The sequence below is a fragment of the Bos indicus genome, chromosome 5 (assembly GCF_029378745.1).
Source record: "Bos indicus isolate NIAB-ARS_2022 breed Sahiwal x Tharparkar chromosome 5, NIAB-ARS_B.indTharparkar_mat_pri_1.0, whole genome shotgun sequence".
NCBI lineage: Eukaryota > Metazoa > Chordata > Mammalia > Artiodactyla > Bovidae > Bos > Bos indicus.
This window is the reverse complement of record NC_091764.1, coordinates 66706535-66734120: the sequence shown is the minus strand read 5'-3', so window position 1 is coordinate 66734120 and position 27586 is coordinate 66706535. Positions and strand designations below refer to the sequence as shown.

At 41.8% G+C, this 27586-nt stretch overlaps 1 protein-coding gene across 1 annotated transcript in view; it reads left to right on the top strand.

The window, feature by feature from the left end:
- Positions 1–6632: 6632 nt before the first annotated feature.
- Positions 6633–27586, top strand: part of PAH (phenylalanine hydroxylase) — a 90260-nt gene continuing 69306 nt past the window's right edge. The window contains exons 1-2 of the mRNA XM_019961195.2: positions 6633–6791; positions 14487–14591. Coding sequence (XP_019816754.1) covers positions 6732–6791; positions 14487–14591 — 165 coding nt within the window. The 5' untranslated portion in view covers positions 6633–6731. The remainder of the gene's footprint in view (positions 6792–14486; positions 14592–27586) is intronic.

Here is a 27586-nt window from a genome sequence, read left to right as displayed (position 1 = left end):
AATAAATTGGACTATATTACTTTTCCTGCTTTCCAAAATTTCGGTCCAACATATTTACAAGAGGTCCTACCAAATCTTCAAGAAACAAATACTTTCTATCTTCTATAGGTTATTCCAGAAATTATAAAAATGGGTAAGTTGTACAACTCCTTGTGCAGGATTACTATAATATTGATTTCAAAATAAGATGATGGTACAAGTAATAAAATTTCAGTTTCATTTCACTACTAAAAAGAGATGGGAAAATCTTATGTAAAACATAAGCTAACCATATCTACTAGTGTAATAAAAATTAATATATTAAAATCAAAGGTTTATCCTGGCATATAAGAAGAGTTTAACACCTACAAAATCTACCAATGTGATTCATTATATTAATAGATGAAAGGAAATACATCACATCATTTTCTTGGTAGATAGAGAAAAAGCATTTGCTAAATTCAATGCTTTATAATAAAAACAAGCCTCAGCACACAAAGGCAGAGAGATTTTGTAAATCCAATGCTTGTCATAACATCAAAAACCTACATCAAGTATATTATTGATGGAGAAACTTTGGCTGCGTTCATAAATTTGGATCTAGCATGTATGTCTACTCTTGACTGCTCCTGTTTAATACAAGTGTCCACAGATTATCCAACACATTCAGGGTCAAACTAATCAATGTTTCAGATGAAATATGGAAGAGTAAGTGTGTACTGATACCCAAATAAACTTTTGAAAACATACAAGCAAGAAAGGGGACCTGACAACCAAATATTAAGATATATTACCAGATCATATTGTAATAATAAATGTAGTATGATACTGACACACAAGAAGAGATATAATGCAATACACCAATGGAATAAAATTAAGCTTTAGAGAAAGACTCAGGTACAAACGGCAATTTCATCTTGACTCAGAAAATTCTGACATAAAAATTGGGGGAAATTTTTTGCACTTGTTATAGAAAAGCTGACTTGTGATTTGGAGAGAGAAGAAAAAAAAAAAAAAGCTGGGTCATTACTGTATCTCATATACAAGAGATCCAGAAAGATTAAAGATCTGAATGTGAAAGAGAAAACTCAGGATGACAGAAGAAAGAAACAGTGTCATAGCAACATAGGAATAAGGAAGGACTTCTTTAAAAAGATCCCAATAGCACAAGCCACAACATTTTTAAGATCAATTTTTTATTATATGTAAATTATAACTTTTCTCAAGGAAAGACACCAGTTGACAGTTAACTGAGAGTGATTGGTGACAAGATGATATCTTTAGTGATCTGAGAAAGGCACAAGGCCTAATATCGAGACTACACAAATTATTCCTGCAATTAAATGCAAAAGCCAGGAATCCTAATATAAAAATAGGCAAAGTGTTTGATAAAGAACTATTCAGAGCGGAGCCTGGTGGGCTGCCATCTATGGGGTCGCACAGAGTCAGACACGACTGAAGCAACTTAGCATGCATGCATTGGAGAAGGAAATGGCAACCCACTCCAGTGTTCTTGCCTGGAGAATCCCAGGGACAGAGGAGCCTGGTAGGCTGCCGTCTATGGGGTTGCACAGAGTCGGACACGACTGAAGCGACTTAGCAGCATTCAGAGTGTAGTTCTTAAGTACATAGATGCTCAAACCCACTCATTAGACGTGTGTGTGCATGTGTAGTTGTGTCTGACCCTTTGCAACTCCACGGACTGTACCTGCCAGGCTCCTCTGTCCATGGAATTTTTCAGACAAGAATACTGGTGAGGGTTGCCATTCCCTTCTCCAGGAGGTCTTCCTGACCCAGGGTTCAAACCTGAGTCTCCTGCATTGACCGGCAGTTCTTTACCAGCTGAGCCCCTGGGGAACATAACTTTTCATATTGAACATACTGGCAAGGAATCAGACATTTGGAAAAGACCATATTGAGGATACCTAGCAACAGGAACCCGTTTGCTGTGCTGGTGGGAATGTGGACTCATACAAGCCATTCAAAGGGGGCAATCTGGCATTACTTTGTGAAATTAAGGATGCATGTTTCCTACGATTCAGGACCTCATCCTTCTATCCCAGAAAAAATTCTCACACAGGATGTGAGAAGACAAGGATGAGGATATTTACCACAGTATTACTGTTGAGGGTGGTGTAAAGTTAGAGACAGCCTAGGATTCATCACTGGGGAATGGAAAAATCAAATATGGTAGTTACACAGTGTGAAATATACTACACTAGTTAAAGGAGCAAAGAGTTACTACATTCAGTAGCATGACCATGTTCCAAGAATGTAGAAAGAAAAAAGTTAGAAACCAGAAAATCTATAGAAAATCTATATACATGGATATGCTATAGTAAATTTATACTGGGGCTTCCCAGATGGCTCAGTGTTAAGGAATCTGCCTGCCAAGGCAGGAGACACAGGTTCAAACCTTGGGTCAGTAAGATCCCCTGGAGTGGGAAATGGCAGCCTTCTCCAGTATTCTTGCCTGGAGAATCCCAGGGACAGAGGATCCTGGTGGGCTACAGTCCACTGGGTCACAAAAGAGTTGGACATGGCTTAATGACTAAACAACAACAACAACAAATCTATATTATGACATCACTCATATTCATGAAAAATATGTACACACACCAATATTTCCTTGTAGCTAATAAATCCACGACTAAATATTAAAACATGTTAAGGATGTCGTATCTAGGGGAAAGGAATGGGAATGTGGCATGAAGATAAAAGAGTATGAATAAATAAAACAAGAGACAGGCCTTGGAGGTTTTGATTACTTGCCATGAACTCAGAGATTATGATTAACTCAACTCTCTACCTGTGAGGTTAAATGACAAGTTTTTGATAACCTGCAGTGATTGGGAAATCTTCAACTTCCAAGTGAAGGTCAACTCTAAGTTTACCAGGTATACAACTGCACATCTTGCGACATGGTGCCTACCTCTTCCTGGTCGGTCAGCAAATCTCAGTGGTCGACAGGCTGAATTCTCTCTCTTTTTGTAAAAAAAAAAAAAAAAAGAATTTATTTATTTTAATTGGAGTCTAATTACTTTACAACATTGTAGTGCTTTTGCCATACGTTGACATGAATCAGCCACGGGTGTACATGCGTCCCCCATCCTGAACCCCCCTCACACCTCCCACCCCCATCCCTCAGGGTTGTCCCAGTGCACTGGCTTTGAGTGCCCTGTTTCACGCATAAAACTTGGACTGGTCGTCTATTTCATATATGTAATATACGTGTTTCAATGCTATTCTCTCAAATCATCCCACCCTTGCCTTCTCCCACAGAGTCCAAAAGTCTATTCTTTACATCTGTGTCTCTTTTACTGTCTTGCATATTAGTGTTTTTCTTTCTGACTTAGTTCACTCTGTATAATAGGCTCCAGTTTCATCCACCTCATTAGTACTGATTCAAATGCATTCTTTTTAACAGCTGAGTAATATTCCATTGTGTGTATGTACCACAGCTTTCTTATCCATTCGTCTGCTGATAGACATCTAGGTTGCTTCCATGTCCTGGCTATTGTAAATAGTGCTGCGATGAACACTGAGGTACACATGACTCTTTCAATTCTGGTTTCCTCAGTGTGTATGCCCAGCATTGGGATTGCTGGGTTGTATGGCAGTTCTGTTCCCAGTTTTTTAAGGATTCTCCACACTGTTCTCCATAGTGGCTGTACTAGTTTGCATTCCCACCAACAGTGTAAGAGGGTTCCCCTTTCTCCACGCCCTCTCCACACAGGCTGAATTCTTGGCTGTTCCTTTTACACTAATTTTCTTAGGGCTCACCACCACCCTTGTTCACAATAGCAACACATTGTATTCCATCCCAATTTAAATGATAGTTTAAAAAAAAAAAACAGTACAAAATTCATGTCATCAGCAATCTCATGGTAAGTGAGTTTTAATCTTATTGCATGGATAAATTTCCCCTTTAAGCCAAAACAATTTTGAAAAGAAGCTACTAAATGTTTTTCCCTAAAGCAGCAGACAACTAATTGTGCTCTCCTCCCAACACAGATCTGGGTCATTTTTATAAGAGAGGAAATTAAGAATTTTATTTTTAGTAGATGAGAAAAGAAAAAAGAAGTGCTATTATTTTGTTGTCCTAAAAATCATTGCTGTTCTTAATTTTAGAAGGGAAGGAAGAGTATGTAAGAGCCAGTGCCTTGGAACTGGGTGAAATGTAGTTTGGCTTTGAACTACTTATTTAAACTTTCTGTGTCTCAGTTTCTTTATTTATAAAGTGGGGATTCATAGGTCAAGGTTTTGGAGGGGAAAAATGAAACCACGCATGGGGAATGCTTGGCAGTGTCTACTATACAGTGTGCACTTATTTAAGTAAGAAGCTGTTATTGCTTGCTTTCATTCATTGCATGCTTCTTAAATAGCAACATAACAGGGTTGTCACATTCATTGCTCTCCTTAGTATGGCAGCAACATCAAGGGATGAAGTGATGTTTGCAAGGCAATCTTGGGGTGGAGGAAAACTCTTCATCTCACGTCTGTGTGTATGTGCAAGCTTAGTCACTCAGTCATATCCTACTCTTTGTGGTCCCATGGACTGTAGCCCACCAGGCTTCTCTGTCCATAGCATTTTCCAGGCAAGTATACTGGAGCAGGTTGCCATTTCCTGCTCCGCAGGATCTTCTAGACCTAGGGGCTGAACCTCATGTCTATCACACTAGAAAAGCACTGGAGTCCGATACAGGATATGGATTCTCCCGAGGGTGGAAGTCAAGGTCTTGCTCGTCTATGTTCAACAACATTGATTCTCCATCTGACCACAGGGAATATTAATCACACACCCAAAGACTCCTTTTGGACATAAATTATACTTCCGTCTGTATTCACAGCAACCAGTAGAAAGCCAGACACGTAATAGAGGCTCCAAGAATCCTAAACAACCCGCCCCATTTTATTTTATTTTTTTTGCCTCTTAAATTTATTATTTATTTATTTTTAATTGGAGGATAATTGCTTCACAAAGTTGTGTTGGTTTCTGCAGTACAACAACACGAATCAGCCATAAGCCCATATATACCCCTTGCCTCTTGAGCCTCCCTTCCACCCCACCTTCATATCACCCTCCTGGTCATCACAGAGCACTGAGCTGGGCTCCCTGTTAAAACCCCATTTTAAAGACAAACTGAGGCAAGGACTTGGCCAAAGTTAGAGGTGGAATCAGGAGTCAATCTGTTTGTTTTGAATCCCAAATCTGAGATTTTTTTTTTTTTTTAATTTTTTGGCAGGTGCCTGGTCATTCCTTCAAAGAATTATGGGAGGGGAATGGGTGGATTTCTAGCAGCCTCTATTATTGGCTTGTTGACTTGTTTTCCCTTAGCCCATTACACTCTCCTGGCTAAATATTAGGCAGAGACTCAAGGCCTTGACAATCTTGATTTGTTTTCACATCTTTTCTGAACTTCTGTCTTTGCAGTGTTGTTTTGCCTGCTGGGAATGAATGTCTCGTCTCAGTGTCAGAACTGAAAAAGTGGAGGTGAATGATATCTTCCTGCAGATTAGCCCATCCCCCTATTTTATTTTCTTCAGAAGGCTTAACTCTGCCTAAACTTACTTATATGTTTGCTGTCTGTCTTCCAGAATGGTGGAAGCATGGTGGGGGAGGCAGGGTCCCCCCTGCATCTCCATCACCACCTGGCACATAAGAAAGGTCTGCAGTAGGCATCTGCTATGGTATACTTTTAAGCAGTATCCCCCAGTTACTGAGTGTTGAACTATACTGCAAGAACTCTGCGTGAGTACTAACTCCTTTCGGATTCTGTAACCTTGCGGCTCCTAGCCCACCAGGCTCCTCTGCCCATGGGATTCTCCAGGAATTCTCCTATCCCATGGACAGAGGATACAAGAATAGTGAAGTGGGTTGCCATGCCCTCCTCCAGGGGATCTTCCTAACCCAGGGATCGAACCCTCGTCTCTTATGCCTCCTGCATTGGGAGGCGGGTTCTTTACCACTAGCGCCACCTGGGAGGGTGGAGGGTGGAGGGGGAGTGGCTCAGAGGGCAAAAACTCTACTTAATGTTAAAGGTGTCACCTCATGTTTTCTCTTACCCACAGTCTTACTAAAACGTCCTGGTAAGGCGGCGCTACCATCCTCTTCTGCGTGCTCCCTCCCAGCAGAGATGTAAACAGCTCAGTGACACACTGGCTGCATTTCAACCCAGGTCGTGCTCTCACCTTTGCTCCTTAGCAACAGTGCCCAGTATTCACAACGTCATCTATTTAGTTTTCTGAAGTCAGACCCCAAAAGGTCGTTTCTTTGGTGGTTAATAGAAAGGAACCCCTCCCCAAACATCAACTAAGATACTGACTCTGCTTCTTATAATTTCATCAGGCAGCCACAGATTTACTCCAGTGGCAGAGAATCTGTGCCCAGGCTTTGGAGAGTCCTGGAAATGCCCAACCTGTCTAATCGCCAGGGCACAGGTGGTCCTGCCTCCCTCGCTGGCCTTCCAACATCCCAGGAGGACAGTCAAGTTCGGCCTCTCCGCGCCCGCCACACCCTCCCGGGCCGCTCCCCCTGCCCCTCCCCTCTGGGTGGCCCAAGTCCCGACCCAGAGCCCTGCAGCGTCAGCACAACGCCCATCGCGGGGCGTTCCTGCGGCGGGTACGCGTCAGGAGACATCTTGGAGGCGCTCCTCCCTAAAGCCAGGTTAAAAACCTCAGCACCACGTGTTGTTTGCGCTGTTTGCAAATCTCCCTGCGGCTGACGGCTGGTAACTGTAGAGAAGGCCAGTATGTCAGCTCTGGTCCTGGAGAGCCGAGCCTTGGGCAGGAAACTCAGCGACTTTGGACAGGTGAGCCTAGGGTGGGGTGGTGGGGGGCGCTTAGCTTCGCAGGGAGGGGAGTTTGCACCCCTCCCGCCGTGGAAAGAGGTCAGAGCAGTGTTGGTGTTTCAAACTCCCATCAACTCACCAGGACATTGAGAGTTCATTTGAGGAGGATGGAAACGTTTAGGAAGTTGACAGATGACACATGTGCTCAACACGTTTCCCAAGGAGAGGACATTCCCAAGGAGAGGACATTCCCAAGGAGAGAGCTCATTCAGGGAATGAGCTGCAGGAGTTGGGGATCGGCTTTCAGAGCTGCCACGGATGGACTCTCTGTGTGTCTTTACATAAGTCTCTGTCGCCTTCTTTTTCTTCTGTACATTGGTCCTTAACAATCTGGAATGGGAGTTGGGGTCCACCCGGATTTACTCTTCTGTGATGTTTACACGTGTTCTCAGCCAGGAATCAAAATGGCAAAATTGTAAGAAATTGTATCCTTTTTTTCACCTTTGGGAGAAAACGCCATGTCCCAGACTTACTCCCACCTGGGGAAGGAGAAAATTAAACACAGAGGAAAATATTCGAGAGTCAGCCTTGAACTTGGAATGTAAGAGAACCTTAAATGTGGCAAGAATAACGACCAGGGTGCATTCTATTCTCTAGAAAGTGTTCCCTGTCCCTTGAGGTGAACAACTGCAGAGTATGTTCTTTAATTGACTGGCCACATTCCCAGAATTTAGGGTTCAGACTTAAAGCCCACCCCTGGGAGATAAGGTGGGTCTATGGGGATTTGTCATCTGTAGGATTATTAAGAATGATTTAAAGACCAGGGGGGCTGGAGGCAGAGGATGATTGATGTTTTAGTATAACTAGAGAGTGTAGAAAAGTGGACTTTTTTTTTTTAATCCCAAGAGAAAGACTTCCTTTGGAAATGGTATGTAGGACTTGGGAGACAGAACTTCATGTTGAAGAGGGACGCCATGGGTGTCAGATCCCAGAACAGACCCCAGCTGTGGCGTTATTTAGCTTCTGGGCTGCTGGCTGTGGGATCCCCGCAAGCATGGCAGGAGGTTAGGGGCAACAATCTGGTTAGGGAGCCATGGGAACTGAAAACTTCATTTACAGAGCACTTAGAAGCCTAAGAATCACAAATTGTCACTATCAATGATGGCGGGGGGTGGGGGTGTGGTGTGTAAAGAGGAAGGTTTAGAGAGTGCCCTGTAACACCTGTGTGTTGAAAGCAAGCTATTTAACTTTGCAGAGCCGCAAGTCTATTCATTTGAAAGGTTGGAATAAAAATACCCATATCCTAGAGTTAGTATGAGAATCAAGTGAAATAACATCTTTAAAGCTCTTAGCACACTTTCTGGAATATAGAAGTGCCAGGGGTATCTAGCCAGAAATGATTTGTTTGTTCAACGAAATGTATCAGAATACTGGCAGGAGGAACACACACTGAGTCAAGCCCAGTGGCTGGTGGAACTTCTTAGTGGAAAGGTGATGGGCCCAGGATCAGGTGACGTGGACTCTGTGTTTAGTTTGCTGATGTTGTGTATCATCAAGAAGTCCCCTAACTGGGTGAAGAGGCTCAGTTTGGGATCTGTAAAACAGGGGGAGGGGGCTAGGACGTGGGGGAGGTGGGTAGAAAATAGTCCCTAGGAGGGCTTCCCTTGGTGACTCAGATGGTAAAGAATCTGCCTGCCATGTGGGAGACCCAGGTTTGACCCCAGGGTCGGGAAGATCCCCTGGATAAGGGAATGGCTACCCACTCCATATTCTTGCCTGGAGAATTCTGTGGGCAGAGGAGCCTGGTGGATTACAGTCCATGGGGTCGCAAAGAGTCGAACAGGACTGAGCTACTAACACCTTTGAGTCTCTAGGACTCCAGCTCTGACAGTCTACAAAAAGACACATTTATACCTTCCTGAAGCTCTAACCCAGATAAGCAGAATGCCCTAGGTGTAGTCCAGATAGAAGGCTGATCTACACATGCAAGCACAACAATCCTGCAAGAGATGTCTGGCTCGTTCGTTCACTCAACTCAACAAAGACTTATTGAGCACCTACTCTAAGCTAGGCACAGCTAGCTGGTATAAGGTCTGCCCTGGTGAAACTTCAATTCTTTTGGAGGAGACAAGACTGTAACATTTAACCAAATGAACTTATAATTTCATGTGGAGGATAAGTGCTGTGAAGAAAAATAGAATGGGGCGACGGATTAAAAGATGAAGGAAACTCAGAAATCATAGCTCTAAATGGCACAGAGTCAGTGTTCAAACCCAGGTCTGACTGCAATACCCTGTGCTCTGCAACCACACTGCTTCCTCCTATAGATAAATTCTGCAATATACAGGCTTAGTGTGTCCACAGCAGGATTTCTGCTCTTGTTTCTGGGTGTCTTACACTGTAGATGTGTGTTTGTATAATCACACATGTGAAAACACACCTCTGCCCATGACCCCCAAAAGCGCTAAGGTCAGCAGTGAGTACCCCTGGAATATCTTTGCTGTAGATTAATTGCTTGTAGTTATGAAAACTGCTCTTTTTCCAAATATATTAACAATAGAATGTATTTGTTAGACAAAAGCAAAAAGAACTTATTTCTGTTGTTAAGTGTATTTCTCTGTTTAGTTCAGTCACTCAGTCGTGTCCAACTCTTTGACACGTGCTACCATGGACTGTAGCACGCCAGGCTTCCCTGTCCATCACCAACTCAAACTCATGTCTATCTAGTTGATGATGCCATCCAACCATCTCATCCTCTGTTGTCCCCTTCTCCTCCTGCCGTCAATCTTTCCCCATCATCAGGGTCACTTCTTCACATCAGGTATCCAAAGTATTGGAGTTTCAGCATCAGTCCTTCCAATGAATATTCAGGACTAATTTCCTTTAGGGTAGACTGGTTGGATCTCCTTGCAGTCCAAAGGACTCTCAAGAGTCTTTTCCAACACCACAGTTCAAAAGCATCAATTCTTCGGCACTCAGCAGAATATAGTCTTTATATTCCAACTCTCACATCCATATATGACTACTGGAAAAACCATAGCTTTGACTAGATGGACTTTTGTTGGCAAAGTAATGTCTCTGCTTTTTAATATGCTGTCTAGGTTGGTCATAGCTTTTCTTCCAAGGAGCAAGCGTCTTTTATTTCATGGCTTCAGTCACCATCTGTAGTGATTTTGGAGCCCAAAATAATAAAGTCTGTCACTGTTTCCATTGCTTCCCCATCTGTTTTCCATGAAGTGATGGGACCGGATGCCATGATCTTAATTTTCTGAATGTTGAGTTTTAAGCCAACTTTTTTCATTAAGAGGTTCTTTAGTTCTTCTTCTCTTTCTGATGTAAGGGTGGTGTCATCTGCATATCTGAGGTTATTGATATTTCTCCCAGCAATCTTGATTCCAGCTTGTGGAATCTTGATTCCAGCCTAGCGTTTCTCATGATGTACTCTGCATATAAGTTAAATAAGCGGGTAACAAAATATAGGCTTGATGTACTCCTTTCCCGATATGGAACCAGTCTGTTGTTCATTGTCCAGTTCTAACTGTTGCTTCCTGACCTGCAAACACATTTCTCAGGAGGCAGGTCAGGTGATCTGGTATTCCCATCTCTTGAAGAATTTTCCACAGTTTTTTGTGATCCACACAGTCAAACACTTTGGCATAGTCAATAAAGCAAGAGTAGATTTTTTTCTGGAACTCTCTTGCTTTTTTGATGATCCAACGGATGTTGGCAATTTGATCTCTGGTTCCTCTGCCTTTTGTAAGTCCAGCTTGAACATCTGGAAGTTCATGATTTGCGTACTGTTGAAGCGTAACTTGGAGAATTTTGAGTACTACTTTGCTGGCATGTGAGATGAGGGCAGTTGTACAATTCTCAGTGATCAAAATTCTTTTCTTCTTGGTTGCTAGTAAAGATTTTTTTTCTCTCTGCTTTCTTTCTCCTTTTCTAGTTTTTAAACTAATTTTCTGTACCTTTATGCATCCTGAGTGTACATGTGTTTTTAAGTCACATATCTATTTGAAGCAAATAATTACAGGTTATGAGCCAGTTTAAACACATTCTGGAAAAGATTTGTCCAAGATCCCATGCTGGTCCACAGAACAGTACTGGAATCAGAATCCACCCAAGATCACATCATTTCACAAAATTCCATAAGCTTCCTTTCAGTTCAGGTCCCTCAAGCTTTGAAAAGGGGAGCTATTGTTCCAGTTGGGTCACTGGGATTTAGATTAAGGATTTTGGAGTTATTGGACTTAGGTTCACTTTACAGGCTCTGCCGCTCATTAGCTGAGTGTCCTTGGACAAGCCACTTAATCTTGCTGAGTCTGTTTCCTCATTTCAAAATAATAAGGGTGGTGGTGTCATCTGCATATTCAGGTTATTGATATTTCTCCCAGTAATATATAATATATTATATATATATATATATATATGCTGGTATATATATATGTACTACAACTTTATCCATTCATCTGTCAGATGGACATATCGATTGTTTCCAGGTCTTAGCTATTGTGAATAGTGGTGCTATGAATATTGAGGTGCATGTATTTTTTTGAAATATAGTTTTGTCCAGATATATGTCTAGGAGTGGGATTGCTGGATCATATGGCAATTCTGTTTTTAGTTTTATGAAGGACCTCCATACTGTTCTCCATAGTAGGAGCCTGAGTTCTTAACCTGCCATGCACTGCCTGTGTGCTCTCAGGTGAGTCACTTTCTTTGGCCCATAGTTTCCCCAAAATGAGATTGTGGACAAGCCTATCTCTGTGAGTCAGTTATTCTCAAGTCCCATGTGGGCATCAGGAGACAAACGGAATACCTAGATTGAGGAGGGATTATCCACCTTGGCTGAGGAGTACAGAAGTTTTCTGAGAGAAGTACTACCCGTGGGGCTTTTGAGGAAGGGTAATGGATTTGAAAGGGGAAGAGGGTAGGATGCAGTGCATTTCCTGTAATGAGGTGTTGAAAGGGGAAGGAGGAAGTCAGTTTTCTGGAAAGGAGTTTCCTGAGGGTGAATCTCAGGAGATGAGGCACCAACGAGACTTTTGAAAATTCGAAAGAGGTATTGTATATTGTTGGCTATGTTGTTGTTCAGTTGCCAAGTCATGTCTGACTCCTTGCGACCCCATGGACTGTAGCCCACCAGGCTCCTCTGTCTATGGGGATTCTCCAGGCAAGAACACTAGAGTGGGTTGCCATGCCCTCCTCTAGGGGATCTTCCCAACCTAGGCATCGAACCTTGGTCTCCCACATTGCAGGCAGATTCTTTACTGTCTGAGACATCAGGGAAGCCCTAAATTCTGCTAGAAGCATCCAATCACTGCCAATCACTGAGGGCTGGATTGTTGTCAGTGGGAACCAAAGAAAGGCCTGACCCTGAGAGCCATTTCTGGAGAAGGTCAGGCTGGCTGGGTGGAAGTGGGGAGGTAGTGGCTGACAGAGTTCCATACATTCACATCTGAATCGCACTAGTCGTAGGTGACTTCTGTTGAAATGTTCTGTTTCCTGGAGGCCAACAGGAGAGGATAATGTTGCCAAGTGAACTAGAAATAGAAATGTTTCGTCATTTCAAGGAAACTGGGAAGAACTGAAGGCTTAGTGTTCTCTCCTAGGAAGAAGACTGACATCAGAGACTGATTTGTGTGTCTCTGGCAGGGTCAGAGACAGAAAGTAGAGTCCACAGGAAGTTGTGATTCATGGACAGAGTGCTGGCATCCAGTGACATGGGCTCCACTGCTAACTGTGCAGCTCTGGATGAGTTATTTAAATTCTCTAAGCCTTCCTCTTGTCATCAATAAAAACGGCACTTGGAGAAAACCTATTTTCTAGATTGTTATCAAAATTAAATGAGATAATCCAAATCAAGTGCTTATTATAATGCTTAGGACAGTATACTAACCAGGTGGTACTAGTGGTAAAGAACCTGCCTGCCAGTGCAGGAGACATGAGACAGGGGTTGAATCTCTGGGTTGGGAAGATCCCCTGTAGAAGGGCATGGCAACCCACTCCAGTATTCTTGCCTGGAGAATCCCATGGACAGACAATCCATGGGGTCACAAAGAGTCAGACATGACTTTATAGGGCTTTTAATATATGGTAGATCAAAAAAAAAGTTTTAGAAAGATAGTACTGTGGTCTATACAAAGATATATAACAGTTTGGTCTTGCTATTCATCTAAGGCTCCCTCTAATCACACTTACTGATAATTTTGGTTCTTCGCCCACACTGTTTCAGGTGAGGTTCTGGGAAAATCTGAATTCTCTGAATTAAAAGAATTTCATCAGTGGCCACACAGAGATTAAGATGCCAAGTCACCAAGAGCCTGCCCAGCCAGCCTTCTCACTGAGATAACGCAACATCCATTCCACTAATTTCATTAACTTGCTTATAAGAGAGTAATTGTTCTGCATGGAGTTTTTGTTCCCAGTTTTAGGTATATGATGTTTATTTGAAAGCACACGTGGAACTTTGTGTATTATTGTAAAACCTAATTTAATCTTTAACTTTAACATTTTAAGATTTTGGCCAACCCTTTCTGGAGTGGCAACCCTAGTCCCACCTTAATTTGCTATCACATGGCTGGAGAAAATATTAGATCCTTGACATTCTTTGCTGTTTTAAGATGTCTATCTTCCAGTGGGTTAATTGTGTGCTCTTATGTATTCTGTGACTCCTTTTCAACAATTGGTATCTCAGATCCCAGCATCTGGGAACAAGTTAATGCTCCTGCGAGCTCTTTCCTGAAGGCCAAGAAATCTTTTGTGGGTATTTTTAATATTTCCATCATTTTGAATGCTTTTATTAATATTATATTTTAAATATTTTCTGTCTTTCTTTCATCATCTGAATACTGTTTTGATAGGGCTTGGCATGATTATACATTAGCCTGATTTCTCACATGAGGAAATTAAGAAGGTTAAGCTGTTGGTCCCAAAGTGCTCTGGTAGGTCAATGGAAGAGAAAGGATTCCAACCCATGTCTTTGGAGCTAAAAGCCTGTGTGTGTTCTAACTTTAGTATTTTCTACCCTCTGTTTCTCAGTGTTTTCCTGGACAATTATTGAACCATCATACCACCTTTAAGATCTTTTTCTACTTACCTTGCTTATTGTGTATGTGTCTATTACGTAAAAATTTGGGCTGCTGATGAATGGGGCATCCTCTTATTCATTTATTTCTCTCAGAGCCCTGATTGTACCTCGCACTTGTAAGTGTCACTGAAAGGCAATCTTTAGAGTGACTGGTGACATCAGTGAATAATTGTGTGTGTGTTAATTACTCAGTTGTGTCTGACTCTGTGACCCCATGGACTGTAACTGGTCAGGCTTCTCTGTCCGTGGAATTCTCCAGGCAAGAATACTGGAGTGGGTAGTGATTCCCTTCTCCAGGGGACTCTTCTCAACCCAGGGGTTGAACCTGGATCTCCTGCATTGCGGGCAGATTGTTTACCATCTCAGCCACCAGGGAAGCCCCAGTGAATAATTAGAGTTTTCTAAAATTGAAATATGATCTGTGAGCATCATTTAATGTTTTACTTTCCTTGATTTACTTATTTTCCCTTGCACATATACTTCTATATAGAATGTATGTAGCTCATTGTATTCCAAGGCTTAACTAGTAGAGAAAGTTCATGCTCTCTTCTTCCTTGGGGGTTTCATAGGACTGAATTGTTGAGCTGTGAAGAAAGCATTTTACCCAAGTGCATTTACTCCTATAGGAAACGAGCTATATTGAAGGCAACTCTGATCAAAATGCTGTATCGCTGATCTTCTCACTCAAAGAAGAAGTTGGTGCACTGGCCAGAGTATTACGTTTATTTGAGGTAAGTGCTCTATTCATTTCTGTTTTAAATAATGGCATAGCAGACTTCTGTGTTATCTTCTGGTTGGATGCAGTGAAAAGAACATAGAGTCTAGAACTGGAAGACTTGATTTTCAGCTTAGGCTCTTACATTACCCAACTGTGTGATCTTAGATAAGTCTTTCATTGTCTGTGAGCTAAGGTTTCTCCATTTCATAATTAGGATCATTCAGAATCGTGGTTGCACACCCAGGAAGCCAACACTGGACTCCCTCTTCCTGTATCAAACTTTGCTTGAAGTAATTGAGTTGGCCTTCATATTTACAAGTCATACCGCCTTCAGATTCAACTAAAATTTCTATCTGGGGTTGGTTGAATCCACAGATGTGCAGCTCACTGGTAGGGAGGACTGACTGTATTCATTATGCTAGTACTGCCATTTTATATGAGAGTCTTGAGCATCCAGGGATTTTGGTACCCATGGGGTCCTGGAATCAGTCCTCCACGGATACAGAAGGATGACTGTACTATTCTCTCAATGTTCCCAAAGCACTTTTTAACTGTGGACTATAGACTAACACTTTCACAGCACTTATTTACCTTGTGAAATGCATACATTTCTGATTGATCCCAAGGATTGTTTCTTCAGGCAGGGAACCTTGTGTGAGTCATCTTTATATCCTCTATAGGCTCAGTTTATATATATAAAATGTTCAGTTAAGAATGAAATAATATATGGAATCTAGAAAAATGGTACAGATGAACCTATTTACAGGGTAGGAATAGAGCCGCCGATGTAGAGAACAAGCATGGGACACACTGGGGGGAGGAGAGAGTGGGATGAATTGAGAGAGTAGCACTCACATATATACAGTACCATGTGTAAAACAGATAGCTAGTGGGAAGCTGCTGCAGAGCACAGGGAGCTCAGCTCAGTGCTCTGCCATGACCTAGAGGGGTGGAATGCGGTAGGGGGTGGTTGGTGGGAAGGAGGCTTAAGAGGAAGGGGATATATGTATAGTTATAGCTGATTCACTTTGTTGTACAGCAGACACTAACACAACTTTGTAAAGCAATCATACTCCAATATAAAATCATAAATGAAAAAGAATGAAATTATATTTAAATGTGAGCAAAGGAAAATAGACTTTCAAAAATGCTTTTGCCCTGGATTGCAAGAAGAAATATTTTTGAACCAAATAATTTTTTACCCCTAGTACTTTAGGGGTGACTCTACCTGGTGACTAAATACATAAATAGGTGAAGAGACAGATCTCCCAGCCAGAAGAATGCCAAATAATTTAAACAGATACTCTGGAGTCAAAGAAGGAAAAGAATATAACTCTTCACTCCTTAGGTGTGGGCCATACAGAGTGACTTGATGAAATGGCCCTTCACCTCTGTGATCTTCTTTCCCTAAACCCATAACCCCAGTCTAACCATGAGGAAAACATCAGACAAATTCCAGTTAATGAACAGGGTACAGAATACTTGACTAGTACTCTTCAAGACTGTCAAGGTCATCAACAACTAGAAGTGTCTGGGAAGTTGTCCCAGTCCAAAGGAGCCTCAGGGGATATGACAACTCAATATAATGTAGTGCCCTGAGTGGGACTGTAGAGCAGAAAGAGGACATGAGACACAAACTAAAGAAATTCAAATAAAGTATGGTCCTTAGTTTGTGAAAGTGTATCAACATCAGTTCATTAATTTTAACACATCTTCAGTACTTATACATGACACTAATATTAGGGGAAATTGGCTGCAGAATATATGGGAATTCTCTCTACTAGCTTCTTACTTTTTTGTAAATTTAAAGTTGATCTAAAAAATAAAGTCTATTTTAATGAAATTAAACCTGGCTATCCAAAGTAAGGAAGAAAAATATCTGCCTGAGAGCAAGAAATGAGTGTAGAAAAGAGAGACAGAGAGGTTTCTGAATGGCAAGCTGATCCTGAGAAAGAATATATCTGTAAATACAGGAATGTCACATTTTTGTCTTTGTATTATACGGTTCATAAGCATTTTCCTTGTGAGAGTCAGAGCTTAAGGTTAATAAATTAAATAATAGTAAATTAACAGGATGTTTTCAACCTAATAAATAAGCCACAAGTAACTATTTACCAGGACGAAATGCACCCAAGAAACATGGCCTGCACGTGGGATGGTGAATGCCAAAGTTCATTGACTGTGACAGGTTGTTTAATGTGTGCCTTTGTTTACTCATCTGTAAACTGGAACTAATGATCCATACCTCCCTAGGTCCTGGAGGTTGTATATGCTACATAAAATGCGTGGTATGACTCTGAGTCCACAGAAGATTCTCACATGATGTCTGTTCCTTTACTGCTTCCAACTGTTATCTATGAAACCCATGAGAAATCTTTGAGACTGTGTGAAGAGGAGAAAGATGTTAGAAGCCTAGAGATATTCAGGAGCCTTGATTTAAATTTTTTTCCCAAAAAAGTGAAAATAAAAAAAAATAGAATGAATGGCTTAGTGTGTATTGTGAGCATTTACAGCAAATTGCAATGACCGAGAGTCAAGGCAGGACCATTTTAAAAAAAGCAGAATAGCATAGGGTGGCAAAGAGGCAGACACGACTGAGCTAGTAATCACAGCACAGTAAGCACAGCGTAGCAGAACCAAGGGGTTATGGTGGCCACAATGTATTTGTATACTTCAAATGGAGAAGTAAGTATTAGATACAAAGCCTTTAAATTGTATGCATGTGTGCTTGGTCGCTCAGTCGCGTCTGACTGTTTGTGACCTCATGGATTGTAGTGCACCAGACTCCTCTGTCCGTGGGATTCTCCAGGCAAGAATACTGGAATGGGTTGCCATGCCCTCCTCCAAGGGATCTTCCCCACCCAGGGATCAAACCTGTGTCTTCTGAATTGCAGACAGATTCTTTATTGCTGAGCCTGTGGGGAAGCCATTTATATTGTGTAGATGATGCTAAACTTCTGGATTATATAAAATGAAATCATTTTCTGCCAGAAAAAATAAAAAGAAAAAGAATAAGGATGAATCTAAACTACATTTTAGGGCAGTATTTCCTAAACAATAGTCTATCAAATGCCACATATTATTAGGTGTTTTATTAGATGAGAGTTCCAAGGTTAAATAGGGTTGGAAAATTCTGCATCTAGATTTTGGAGACCCCTCATGCTTGTGAAAATATTAAAGAGTTTGGAAAGCCCTGCAGAGTGGAAACTTATTCAGTGTTACCTTACTCAGCATTTCCCAAATGTTTTTGACCATGGAACCTTGTTCAAGAAAGACACATTACCATTTTGCAGGCACTAGTATCCCATTGAACTTATGCTATTCTCGAGTTAGGAGCTCCAGACTCTCAGTTATGAGTGAGATTTGGGACCCACAGCATTGGGATTCAGACTATGTTGTCTGGAACCAAACTGTTTGGGTTGAAAATCCAGTTGTGCCACCTGTGAACTGGGTAACCTTAGGAAAGTTATTTATCCTCTTGGTGACTTAGTTTCCTCATGTTTAAACTGAAGGTAATAAGATTTTTTTGTAGGGCTGTTGTGAAAGTTAAATGAATTAATACAGGCAAAGTACTTAATGATAGTATCTGTCACATAGTAAGAGCTCAATAAATGTTTGCTCTCATTATTTCTATGCAGTATCATTTTGGAGAGTCATGGAGCATCAGAGACTTACATTCTTAGCTCTGTGACAGATAGCTAAAGGATTAAGATTAAGATTAATTGACTTGAAAAGGGATTATGGGGTAAGGAAACAATAGTTTCATTCAAATATTTGAAGTGCCATCATGGAAAAAGAATGGGGCTTCCCTGGTGATTCAGATGGTAAAGAATCTGCTTGTAATGTGGGACACCTGGGTTTGATCCCTGGGTGGGGAAGATCCTCTGCAGAAGGGAATGGCTACCCACTCCAGTATTCTTGCCCGGAGAATTCCATGGACAGTGGAGCCTGGCGGGCTACAGTCCATGAGGTCAAAAAGAGTCAGACAGAAGAATACTGCTTATTTTTTGTTACTTCACAGGCAAAAGGACAAAGCATGAAATTACAGGGAGCATATTTCAAATCACTTAAAGGCATCATCTCTACTGTAGAAGAGAACTGGAAGACATTGATTTCAAGCATTATTACTATCAAAACAGCTAGTAAAAGGCAGGGCAGAATCAATGCAAAAATTATGGTATAAATAATCTTACCTTTCCTTAATAAAGACAAAGGAAAAATCCATTCTAGTTCCTCCAAAATTGGCAATGGAGGAGAAATGTTATATGGCGGAATCACCTGTACCTGTGAGTACCTTGCTAGGTACTCTTGTAGTCACCTCCATCCTTAATGAGCATGACTGTCTTTTCCATAGCTGATTAACACCAAAGTCATCATCCCACTAAGTGGTGATACTGCCTGCCAGTGGGCTCATGGTCTATTAGACCTCAGCTAGTAACAACATCAGAATGCAATGCAAACCTGGAGAGGTGGGATGGGTGGCGGTGGGAGGGAGGCTCAAGAGAGAGGGGATATATCTATATCTATCTATCTATCTATCTATCTATATATATTGGAAGTGAGAAATAGATTTAAGGGCCTAGATCTGATAGAGTGCCTGATGAACTATGGAATGAGGTTCGTAACATTATACAGGAGACGGGGATCAAGACCATCTCCATGGAAAAGAAAGCAAAAAAGCAAAATGGCTGTCTGGGGAGGCCTTACAAATAGCTGTGAAAAGAAGAGAAGCAAAAAGCAAAGGAGAAAAGGAAAGATATAAACATCTGAATACAGAGTTCCAAAGAATAGCAAGAAGAGATAAGAAAGCCTTCTTCAGCAATTAATGCAAAGAAATAGAGGAAAACAACAGAATGGGAAAGACTAGAGATCTCTTCAAGAAAATCAGAGATACCAAAGGAACATTTCATGCAAAGATGGGCTCGATAAAGGACAGAAATGGTATGGACCTAACAGAAGCAGAAGATATTAAGAAGAGGTGACAAGAATACACAAAAGAACTGTACAAAAAAGATCTTCATGACCCCGATAATCACAATGGTGTGATCACTGACCTAGAGCCAGACATCCTGGAATGTGAAGTCAAGCAGGCCTTAGAAAGCATCACTACGAACAAAGCTAGTGGAGGTGATGGAATTCCAGTTGAGCTATTCCAAATCCTGAAAGATGATGCTGTGAAAGTGCTGTACTCAATATGCCAGCAAATTTGGAAAACTCAGCAGTGGCCACAGGACTAGAAAAGGTCAGTTTTCATTCCAATCCCAAAGAAAGGCAATGCCAAAGAATGCTCAAACTACCGTACAATTGCACTCATCTGACACGCTAGTAAAGTAATGCTCAAAATTCTCCAAGCCAGGCTTCACAATATGTGAACCGTGAACTTCCTGATGTTCAAGCTGGTCTTAGAAAAGGCAGAGGAACCAGAGATCAAATTGCCAACATCCGCTGGATCATGGAAAAAGCAAGAGAGTTCCAGAAAAACATCTATTTCTGCTTTACTGACTATGCCAAAGCCTTTGACTGTGTGGATCACAATAAACTGTGGAAAATTCTAAAAGAGATGGGAATACCAGACCACCTGATCTGCCTCTTGAGAAATTTGTATGCAGGTCAGGAAGCAACAGTTAGAACTGAACATGGAACAACAGACTGGTTCCAAACAGGAAAAGGAGTACATCAAGGCTGTATATTGTCACCCTGCTTATTTAACTTCTATGCAGACTACATCATGAGAAACGCTGGACTGGAAGAAACACAAGCTGGAATCAAGATTGCCAGGAGAAATATCAATAACCTCAGATATGCAGATGACACCACCCTTATGGCAGAAAGTGAAGAGGAACTCAAAAGCCTCTTGATGAAAGTGAAAGTGGAGAGTGAAAAAGTTGGCTTAAAGCTCAACATTCAGAAAACGAAGATCATGGCATTCGGTCCCACCACTTCATGGGAAATAGATGGGCAAACAGTGGAAACAGTGTCAGACTTTATTTTTCTGGGCTCCAAAATCACTGCAGATGGTGACTGCAGCCATGAAATTAAAAGACGCTTACTCCTTGGAAGGAAGGTTATGACCAACCTAGATAGCATATTCAAAAGCAGAGACATTACTTTGCCAACAAAGGTTCGTCTAGTCAAGGCTATGGTTTTTCCATTGGTCATGTATGGATGTGAGAGTTGGACTGTGAAGAAGGCTGAGCGCCGAAGAATTGATGCTTTGAACTGTGGTGTTGGAGAAGACTCTTGAGAGTCCCTTGGACTGCAAGGAGATCCAACTAGTCCATTCTGAAGGAGATCAGCCCTGGTATTTCTTTGGAAGGAATGATGCTAACGCTGAGACTCCAGTACTTTGGCCACCTCATGCGAAGAGTTGACTCATTGGAAAAGACTCTGATGCTGGGAGGGATTGGGGGCAAGAGGAGAGGGGGATGACAGAGGATGAGATGGCTGGATGGCATCACTGACTCGATGGACATGAGTCTGAGTGAACTCTGGGAGTTGGTAACGGACAGGGAGGCCTGGCGTGCTGCGATTCACGGGGTCGCAAAGAGTTGGACACGACTGAGTGGCTGATCTGATCTGATCTGATATATATTGGACTTCCCTGGTGGTTCAGACAGTAAAGCATCTGTCTACAATGTGAGAGACCTAGGTTCGATCCATATACTCACAGCTGATTCGTATTTTATAGCAAAAGCCAATACAACATTATAAAGCAATTATCCTCCAATTAAAAAAAATAATAATACAAAAATAAATAGAGGTTCATTAACTCAAAAAAAAAGAATGCAATAGGCTTGATATTTACATTGGGGATACAGAGGTATGGTGTTTACACGCATTGGTTGTGTGGTGATGGAGGCAGTGAGGCAGATGGTTTCGTGGATTGGGGCCAAACAATTAGGAACATACTCAAACCTCTGTCTGCTAACCCCCCAAAATCCCACTGTCCTCAGTACATTGATCTTTCAATTCTCTGCATTTTCCAAAGTTCTCTTTATTTTTAGCTTCTACTCTCTCATGTCCTGAGCCTACTTAGAAAAATAGTCTCCTGAGAGCCTTTATTGCAAGTGGCTTAGTAATGGGCTATAAAATTAGAATCAAACTCCTGGGGGAAGTTGCAGAGAAGAGGTCTCCCTTCCTCTGCCAGAACCCCACTAATCATTTTACCTCGAATTCCCTAAGGACGGGAATAAGCCATCAGGCACATATACAGAGCTCTGAAGTGCATGATGAGTGTGCTCAGTTGTCATCATTTAACTGATGGAGACACACAGGTTCAGACTAAGCAAGCTGCCCAGGGCTAGACTCTTAGAGCTAGAAAATCCTTCCAAGTTCACCCTCCATTTTCACAGTAGATTTGAAAACAAATCTATATATGTGTTTACAGTCTAAATGTTTACAAGTACAGTCTGTATTTGTCACAGTCACTTTCTGTGTTCCCTCTCTGCCCAGATGACCCACATCCCACCCTCATAAGATACTCAATCAGCTCATACTGTCTCATTCATGCATTCCATTAACCTTCTGTGAGTATCAGCTGTTATCAGACCGTATATAGGTGTTGAGGAGACTGGGATGAGTGAAGCAGTCATTCTCTGCATCTGCAGAACGTGGAAAAGCTCAGGCTTCCATGAGCATTCTTAATCTAGGCTGGGGGAAAAATTTGTTAAGAAGTTTCTTGCAGACATAATGTTTAAGCTGAAACCTAAAGGACTGACTAGTGGGGTAAATGGGGGAGTAAATTCCAGAATGAAGAGACAAATGACTTGAGGGGAGAGAATAAACGCATGGCCACGTCATGGAATCCTTGAATCCTTTACCATCCACCAACCTCAGTGTTCCTGGGAACAGAAGCGGGGTTGCAGAGGAGAGGTTTGGCAGATAATAAGATGTTTACTACTCTCAAGTTTGGACTTTAGGTCCTGCCTGTGACTCCTGGGTCTGGTGAGCAGGACAGCATCAAGACTGAATCACGAGGGTTCCTTTTATCCTTTTCACCTTGGTGCAGAGCAGTTGTGGCAGTAACATGTTTACAGGGAACACTCCATCTTTAATCAAAATAAGAAGAGCATTGCGTTTCACTGGGGAAAAGTTCTTACAACCCAGATGACTTTTTCATCTTATTTAAACCCCCAAATATAGATAATAGTATAAAGAATGTCCATGTAACTCATTTCCTGTTTAAGCAGTAAATCATTACAGGAATGACTTAAATCCCTGGGTACCCCTTCCCCATGTACCTCCCTCCTCAGAAGTAGCTATTAATCTGAATTTGATACATATTATTTCCATGCATCTTTTAAGACTTTGTTATATAAAGATATCCATTAGGATATATGGCATAGTCTTGCAAGTTTTGCTTTTTTGAAGTAAAGTTGATTTACAATGCTGTATTAATTTCTGGTATACAGCAAAGCAATTCATTTGTATATGAACATATATACTTTACATATATAGACTTCATATTCTTTTCCATAATGGTTTATCACAAGATATTATATATAATTCCTTGTGCTATACAGGACCTTGTTGTTTATCCTGTAAGCTTTTAATCTTCATAAGATTGGAGTCATATTGTAATAGTCCGTCTGCAGTTTTCTTTTTGGGGAGAAGAAGGGGGACATTGTTTTTTTAGATTTGTGCATCTATTTCTGCTCATTCATTTTTTTCCCTCTCTATTTTCCATTGTATGACTATACTTTATTTCTTATTGATGGATCTTTAGCTTGCTTCTCTTGTGTGTCCATGCAGATGGTTCTGCCTCAAACATTTTGATAGGTTTGATGATCCAGTTATTGAATAGAGGAACCTCAGATGGAAAACTGGCACTGTTTTCAGCTGTTTACCTGTTCAAAACCAGGCATATTTGAGAAACAGTAGCATGAAGCTGACTTTCTACACTTTCATCATAAAGTTCAGTCCCACGTTGTGAAAATGTAGACAGAGTGCTGTGGTCCATTGATGGTACGTGGGTTGTGATTGCTCATGGATAGCTTGGACTGAAACAGGCCACTGGACCATTTTGATTTTATCTCTTCGGTGCCAAAAAAAAAAAAAAAAAGTGGGGGTAGAAAGGGGAACCTGGGACAGGACAGCTCTTTCCTGTAAAGCCTTGAGAAGAGCCTGGATTAAGCTGCTAGCCCGTTTCTTCCCCAGGAAAGGGGTTACCTCTGAAATGGACACAGTTCCAACCACATGGAGGGGAAGATGGGGAAGAAATAACCCAACAAAGAGGGACAAGACCAAGGGAGGGGAAGACCAGGAACTGACAACAGAGATACTCCCAGGGGAGGCGAGAGTGGGATCCTAAAAGATGGTTTTCAGGGGGTGAATCCTGAAAGTTAACTTGAACCTGCCTGAGAACGCGCCTCTAGCATGGAGTTGGGGAGGGTCTTGAGCTCACTCTAGACTTTAATAATTGTGCTGCTCCTGTTTTCTTGAATGTTTTTGGTTTCCTATTTAGCCCAGTAGGTTTAATTTTTAGACTCTTAGTCAGCTGGGGCTGTTACTGGACCTCTCACAAGAAGAGATCAGTAAAATACACAAGAAGCCCTGCCTGTACCTCTGTGAGACTTCTCTATTTTTCTGTTATTTCTCACCCCAGATGTTGTGGCCATCCCCACACTGTTTCTGCTTTTGTCCCATTGCAGTCTTTCTTCTTTTTTTGTGCCCCACGGTTTGTGGGATCTCAGTTCTCTAACCAGGGATCGAACCTATGCCCTCTGCAGTGGAAGTGCAGAGTCCTAACCACTGGATCACCAGGAAGTCCCCAGTCTATCCTTAAAATACCTGCCAGAGTGCTTCATTGAAAACATGAGTCCAAATCTCTCTCTCTCTCTGCCGTACTACCTCTCATAGCACAATGGCAACCCACTCCAGTACTCTTGCCTGGAAAATCCCATGGATGGAGAAGCCTGGTAGACTGCAGTCCATGGGGTCGCTAAGAGTGGGGCACGACTGAGCGACTTCACTTTCACTTTTCACTTTCATGCATTGGAGAAGGAAATGGCAACCCACTCCAGTGTTCTTGCCTGGAGAATCCCAGGGACGGATGAGCCTGGTAGGCTGCCATCTATGGGGTCACACAGAGTCAGACACGACTAAAGCAACGCAGCAGCAGCAGCAGCATCATAGTTGATTTACAATGTTGTGTTAGTTTCAGGTGTACAGCAAAGGGTTTAAGTTACATATACAATACATAGACATATATTCATTCTTTTTTCAGATGAAAGTGAAAGTCTCTCGGTTGTGTCTGACTCTTTGTGTCCGCATGGACTATACAGTCCATGGAATTCTCCAGGCCAGAATACTGGAGTGGGTAGCCTTTCCCTTCTCCAGGGGATCTTCTCAATCCAGGGATCAAACCCAGGTCTCCCCCATTGCAGGCAGATTCTTTACCAGCTGAGCCACAAGGGAAGCCCAAGAATGTTGGAGTGGGTAGCCTATCCCTTCTCCAGTGGATCTTCCTGACCCAAGAATTGAACCAAGTGTCCTGCATTGCAGGCAGATGCTTTACCAACTGAGCTATCAGGGAAACCTTTTTCAGATACTTTACCTTTATAGGTTATTACAGAATATTGAGTAGAGTTCCCTTTGCTTACAGTAGGTCCTTGTTGTTTATCTATTTTATACACAGCTTCTTAATGTCACTCCAAGTGAAAACCAAAGTTAAGATGATGGCCGATAGGTTACTCTTGGCTGCTTCTCTGCCTCGTGGCCTACTGCCCCCTGCCCCCTGCTCATCTGCGCCTGTCACACTGGCCTCACTGATGGTCTTCAGTCATACTGTGAAATGGCTGACCCCAGCACCCTTCCACTTGCTGTTCCCTTATGACTTGCTTCCTCACTGATTTTAGGTCTAGACCTACATGTCACTTGTTTATTTTTGGGGGATTTCACGACCCCATTGTTTAAAATGGCACCTCGATTGAACCTCTGGAATAGTCTGTCCCTCTTCCCTGCTTATTTTTGTATGTTCCATCTGAAGACTGTATATTTTATTTATTTATCATAGTTATTATTTGTGTCTTCCTTCCAGAATGTAAGCTCCAGGAGGGCAGGGATTTTTCCTGCTTTGTCTGCTCTTATAGCCCAGTGCTTAAGCCCTGGCACCAGGGAGGTGTTGGATTGAATGAGTTATGAAAGGCTCCTGTCTGTTTACCTGAGACCAGTGATGTGGACCATCATCTGTGACTGTCTTTGATATTGCCTCCCACCCCAGAAAGCTCTGAAACCAACAAGGACATAACTTCATTTGAGCTTATGCCAAGGCAACAGCCTGTAGGAGGTCCAAGAACTCAAGAAGCTCCCCTTTTCCAGTCTAATCTCATCTGAAAATATGCTCAGCATTTCATTCCCCTTTTGGAAACATACTTTCAGGGAAAAATCTGAGAAGAGCTTAAAGTACAGCAAATATTAAAGGGGAAGTGACTCATCAACTTAATGTGTTTCAGTTTCCAGGAGAATAATATCTGTGCCAGGTTGAGAAAGGTAGGGCATACTGACTTCTTACTGAGTAACTGTGATTGAAGCCACAATGGTGCAAGGTGCTTTCTCTCTTGCTAATGCTCATTAAGCTGCCAGATAATATGATTTTTATATTAAACATGGAAAATAAAAGTTCATAATGTCTAACTAATGTATCCAAAGGTAGTGAATACAGAACAGAATTTGAACTCAGATTAGTCCCAAAGCCCGCACCTTTTGCGTTATCATTCTTCTTTCCTTGAGAAATGAAGTGGAAGAGGAGAGGAAGGAACTTGAGTTCAAGAAAAGGTCCAGAAGCACGAATCCACTTTTCACATTTCATCATATTCATTCTGTATTTCATCTACTTGTGATGAATCCTCCTTTAGGAAGATTTTCCTCATGGATGGGAGCACAAAAGGCTTTCTGGTCAACCCTTGTTAAAATAGACCATTCTTTTCACTTTGCTTTTTTCTGGACCCCACACTCTGTTCAAGAGTCCTGAGTCATCAGGTTGTTGCTCTGCCTTCTTGTATGCAGAAATTAACTACTGGGCAAATTGTGAAATTGTCTTTGCAGTGTTGAACTCTAACTTTTCTTGCCTCTGCCAAAATGTCCACGAAGATGTGATGAGTGTGCATGGGTCAATTTTTAACTTGAATAGAGCCCTCGTTTGAAAATACAAATTCAGGGACTTGCCTGGCTGTCCGGTGGTTAAGACTCTGTGCTTCCACTGCAGGGGGTATGGATTCAATCCCTGTTGGGGAACTATGATTCCAAATGCCATGTGGCATGGCCAAATAAATGATAATAAAAATTCACTTCTTAAAAGGTAACTATGATCATATTCAGATTTGGAGGTTCACTTCTAAAGCATTTCTTAGCAACCAAAATTATTGGTATCTAAGGATCCACACTATTAAACCAGAGAAACACCACTAAGGAAATTGCATGCTAAGCTAGAGAGCTAATTGATTCAAATGGGAAAGAAATCATCTGAAGAATTTAGCTCGGTGATCTTAGCCAGAAATTTCACTCACATTAAAAAGATACGTGGATGAAACTGGAGCCTATTATACAGAGTGAAGTAAGCCAGAAAGAAAAACACCAATGCAGTATCAGTTCAGTTCAGTTCAGTTCATTCACTCAGTCGTGTCTGACTCTTTGCGACCCCACGAATTGCAGCACACCAGGCCTCCCTGTCCATCACCAACTCCCAGAGTTCACTCAGACTCACGTCCATCGAGTCAGTAATGCCATCCAGCCATCTCATCCTCTGTCATCCCCTTCTCCTCTTGCCCCCAATCCCTCCCAGCATCAGAGTCTTTTCCAATGAGTCAACTCTTCGCATGAGGTGGCCAAAGTACTGGAGTTTCAGCTTTAGCATCTAACGCATATATATGGAATTTAGAAAGATGGTAACGATAACCCTGTATGAGAGACAGCAAAAGAGACACAGATGTATAGAACAGTCTTTTGGACTCTGTGGGAGAGGGTGAGGGTGGGATGATTTGGGAGAATGGTATTGAAACATGTATATTA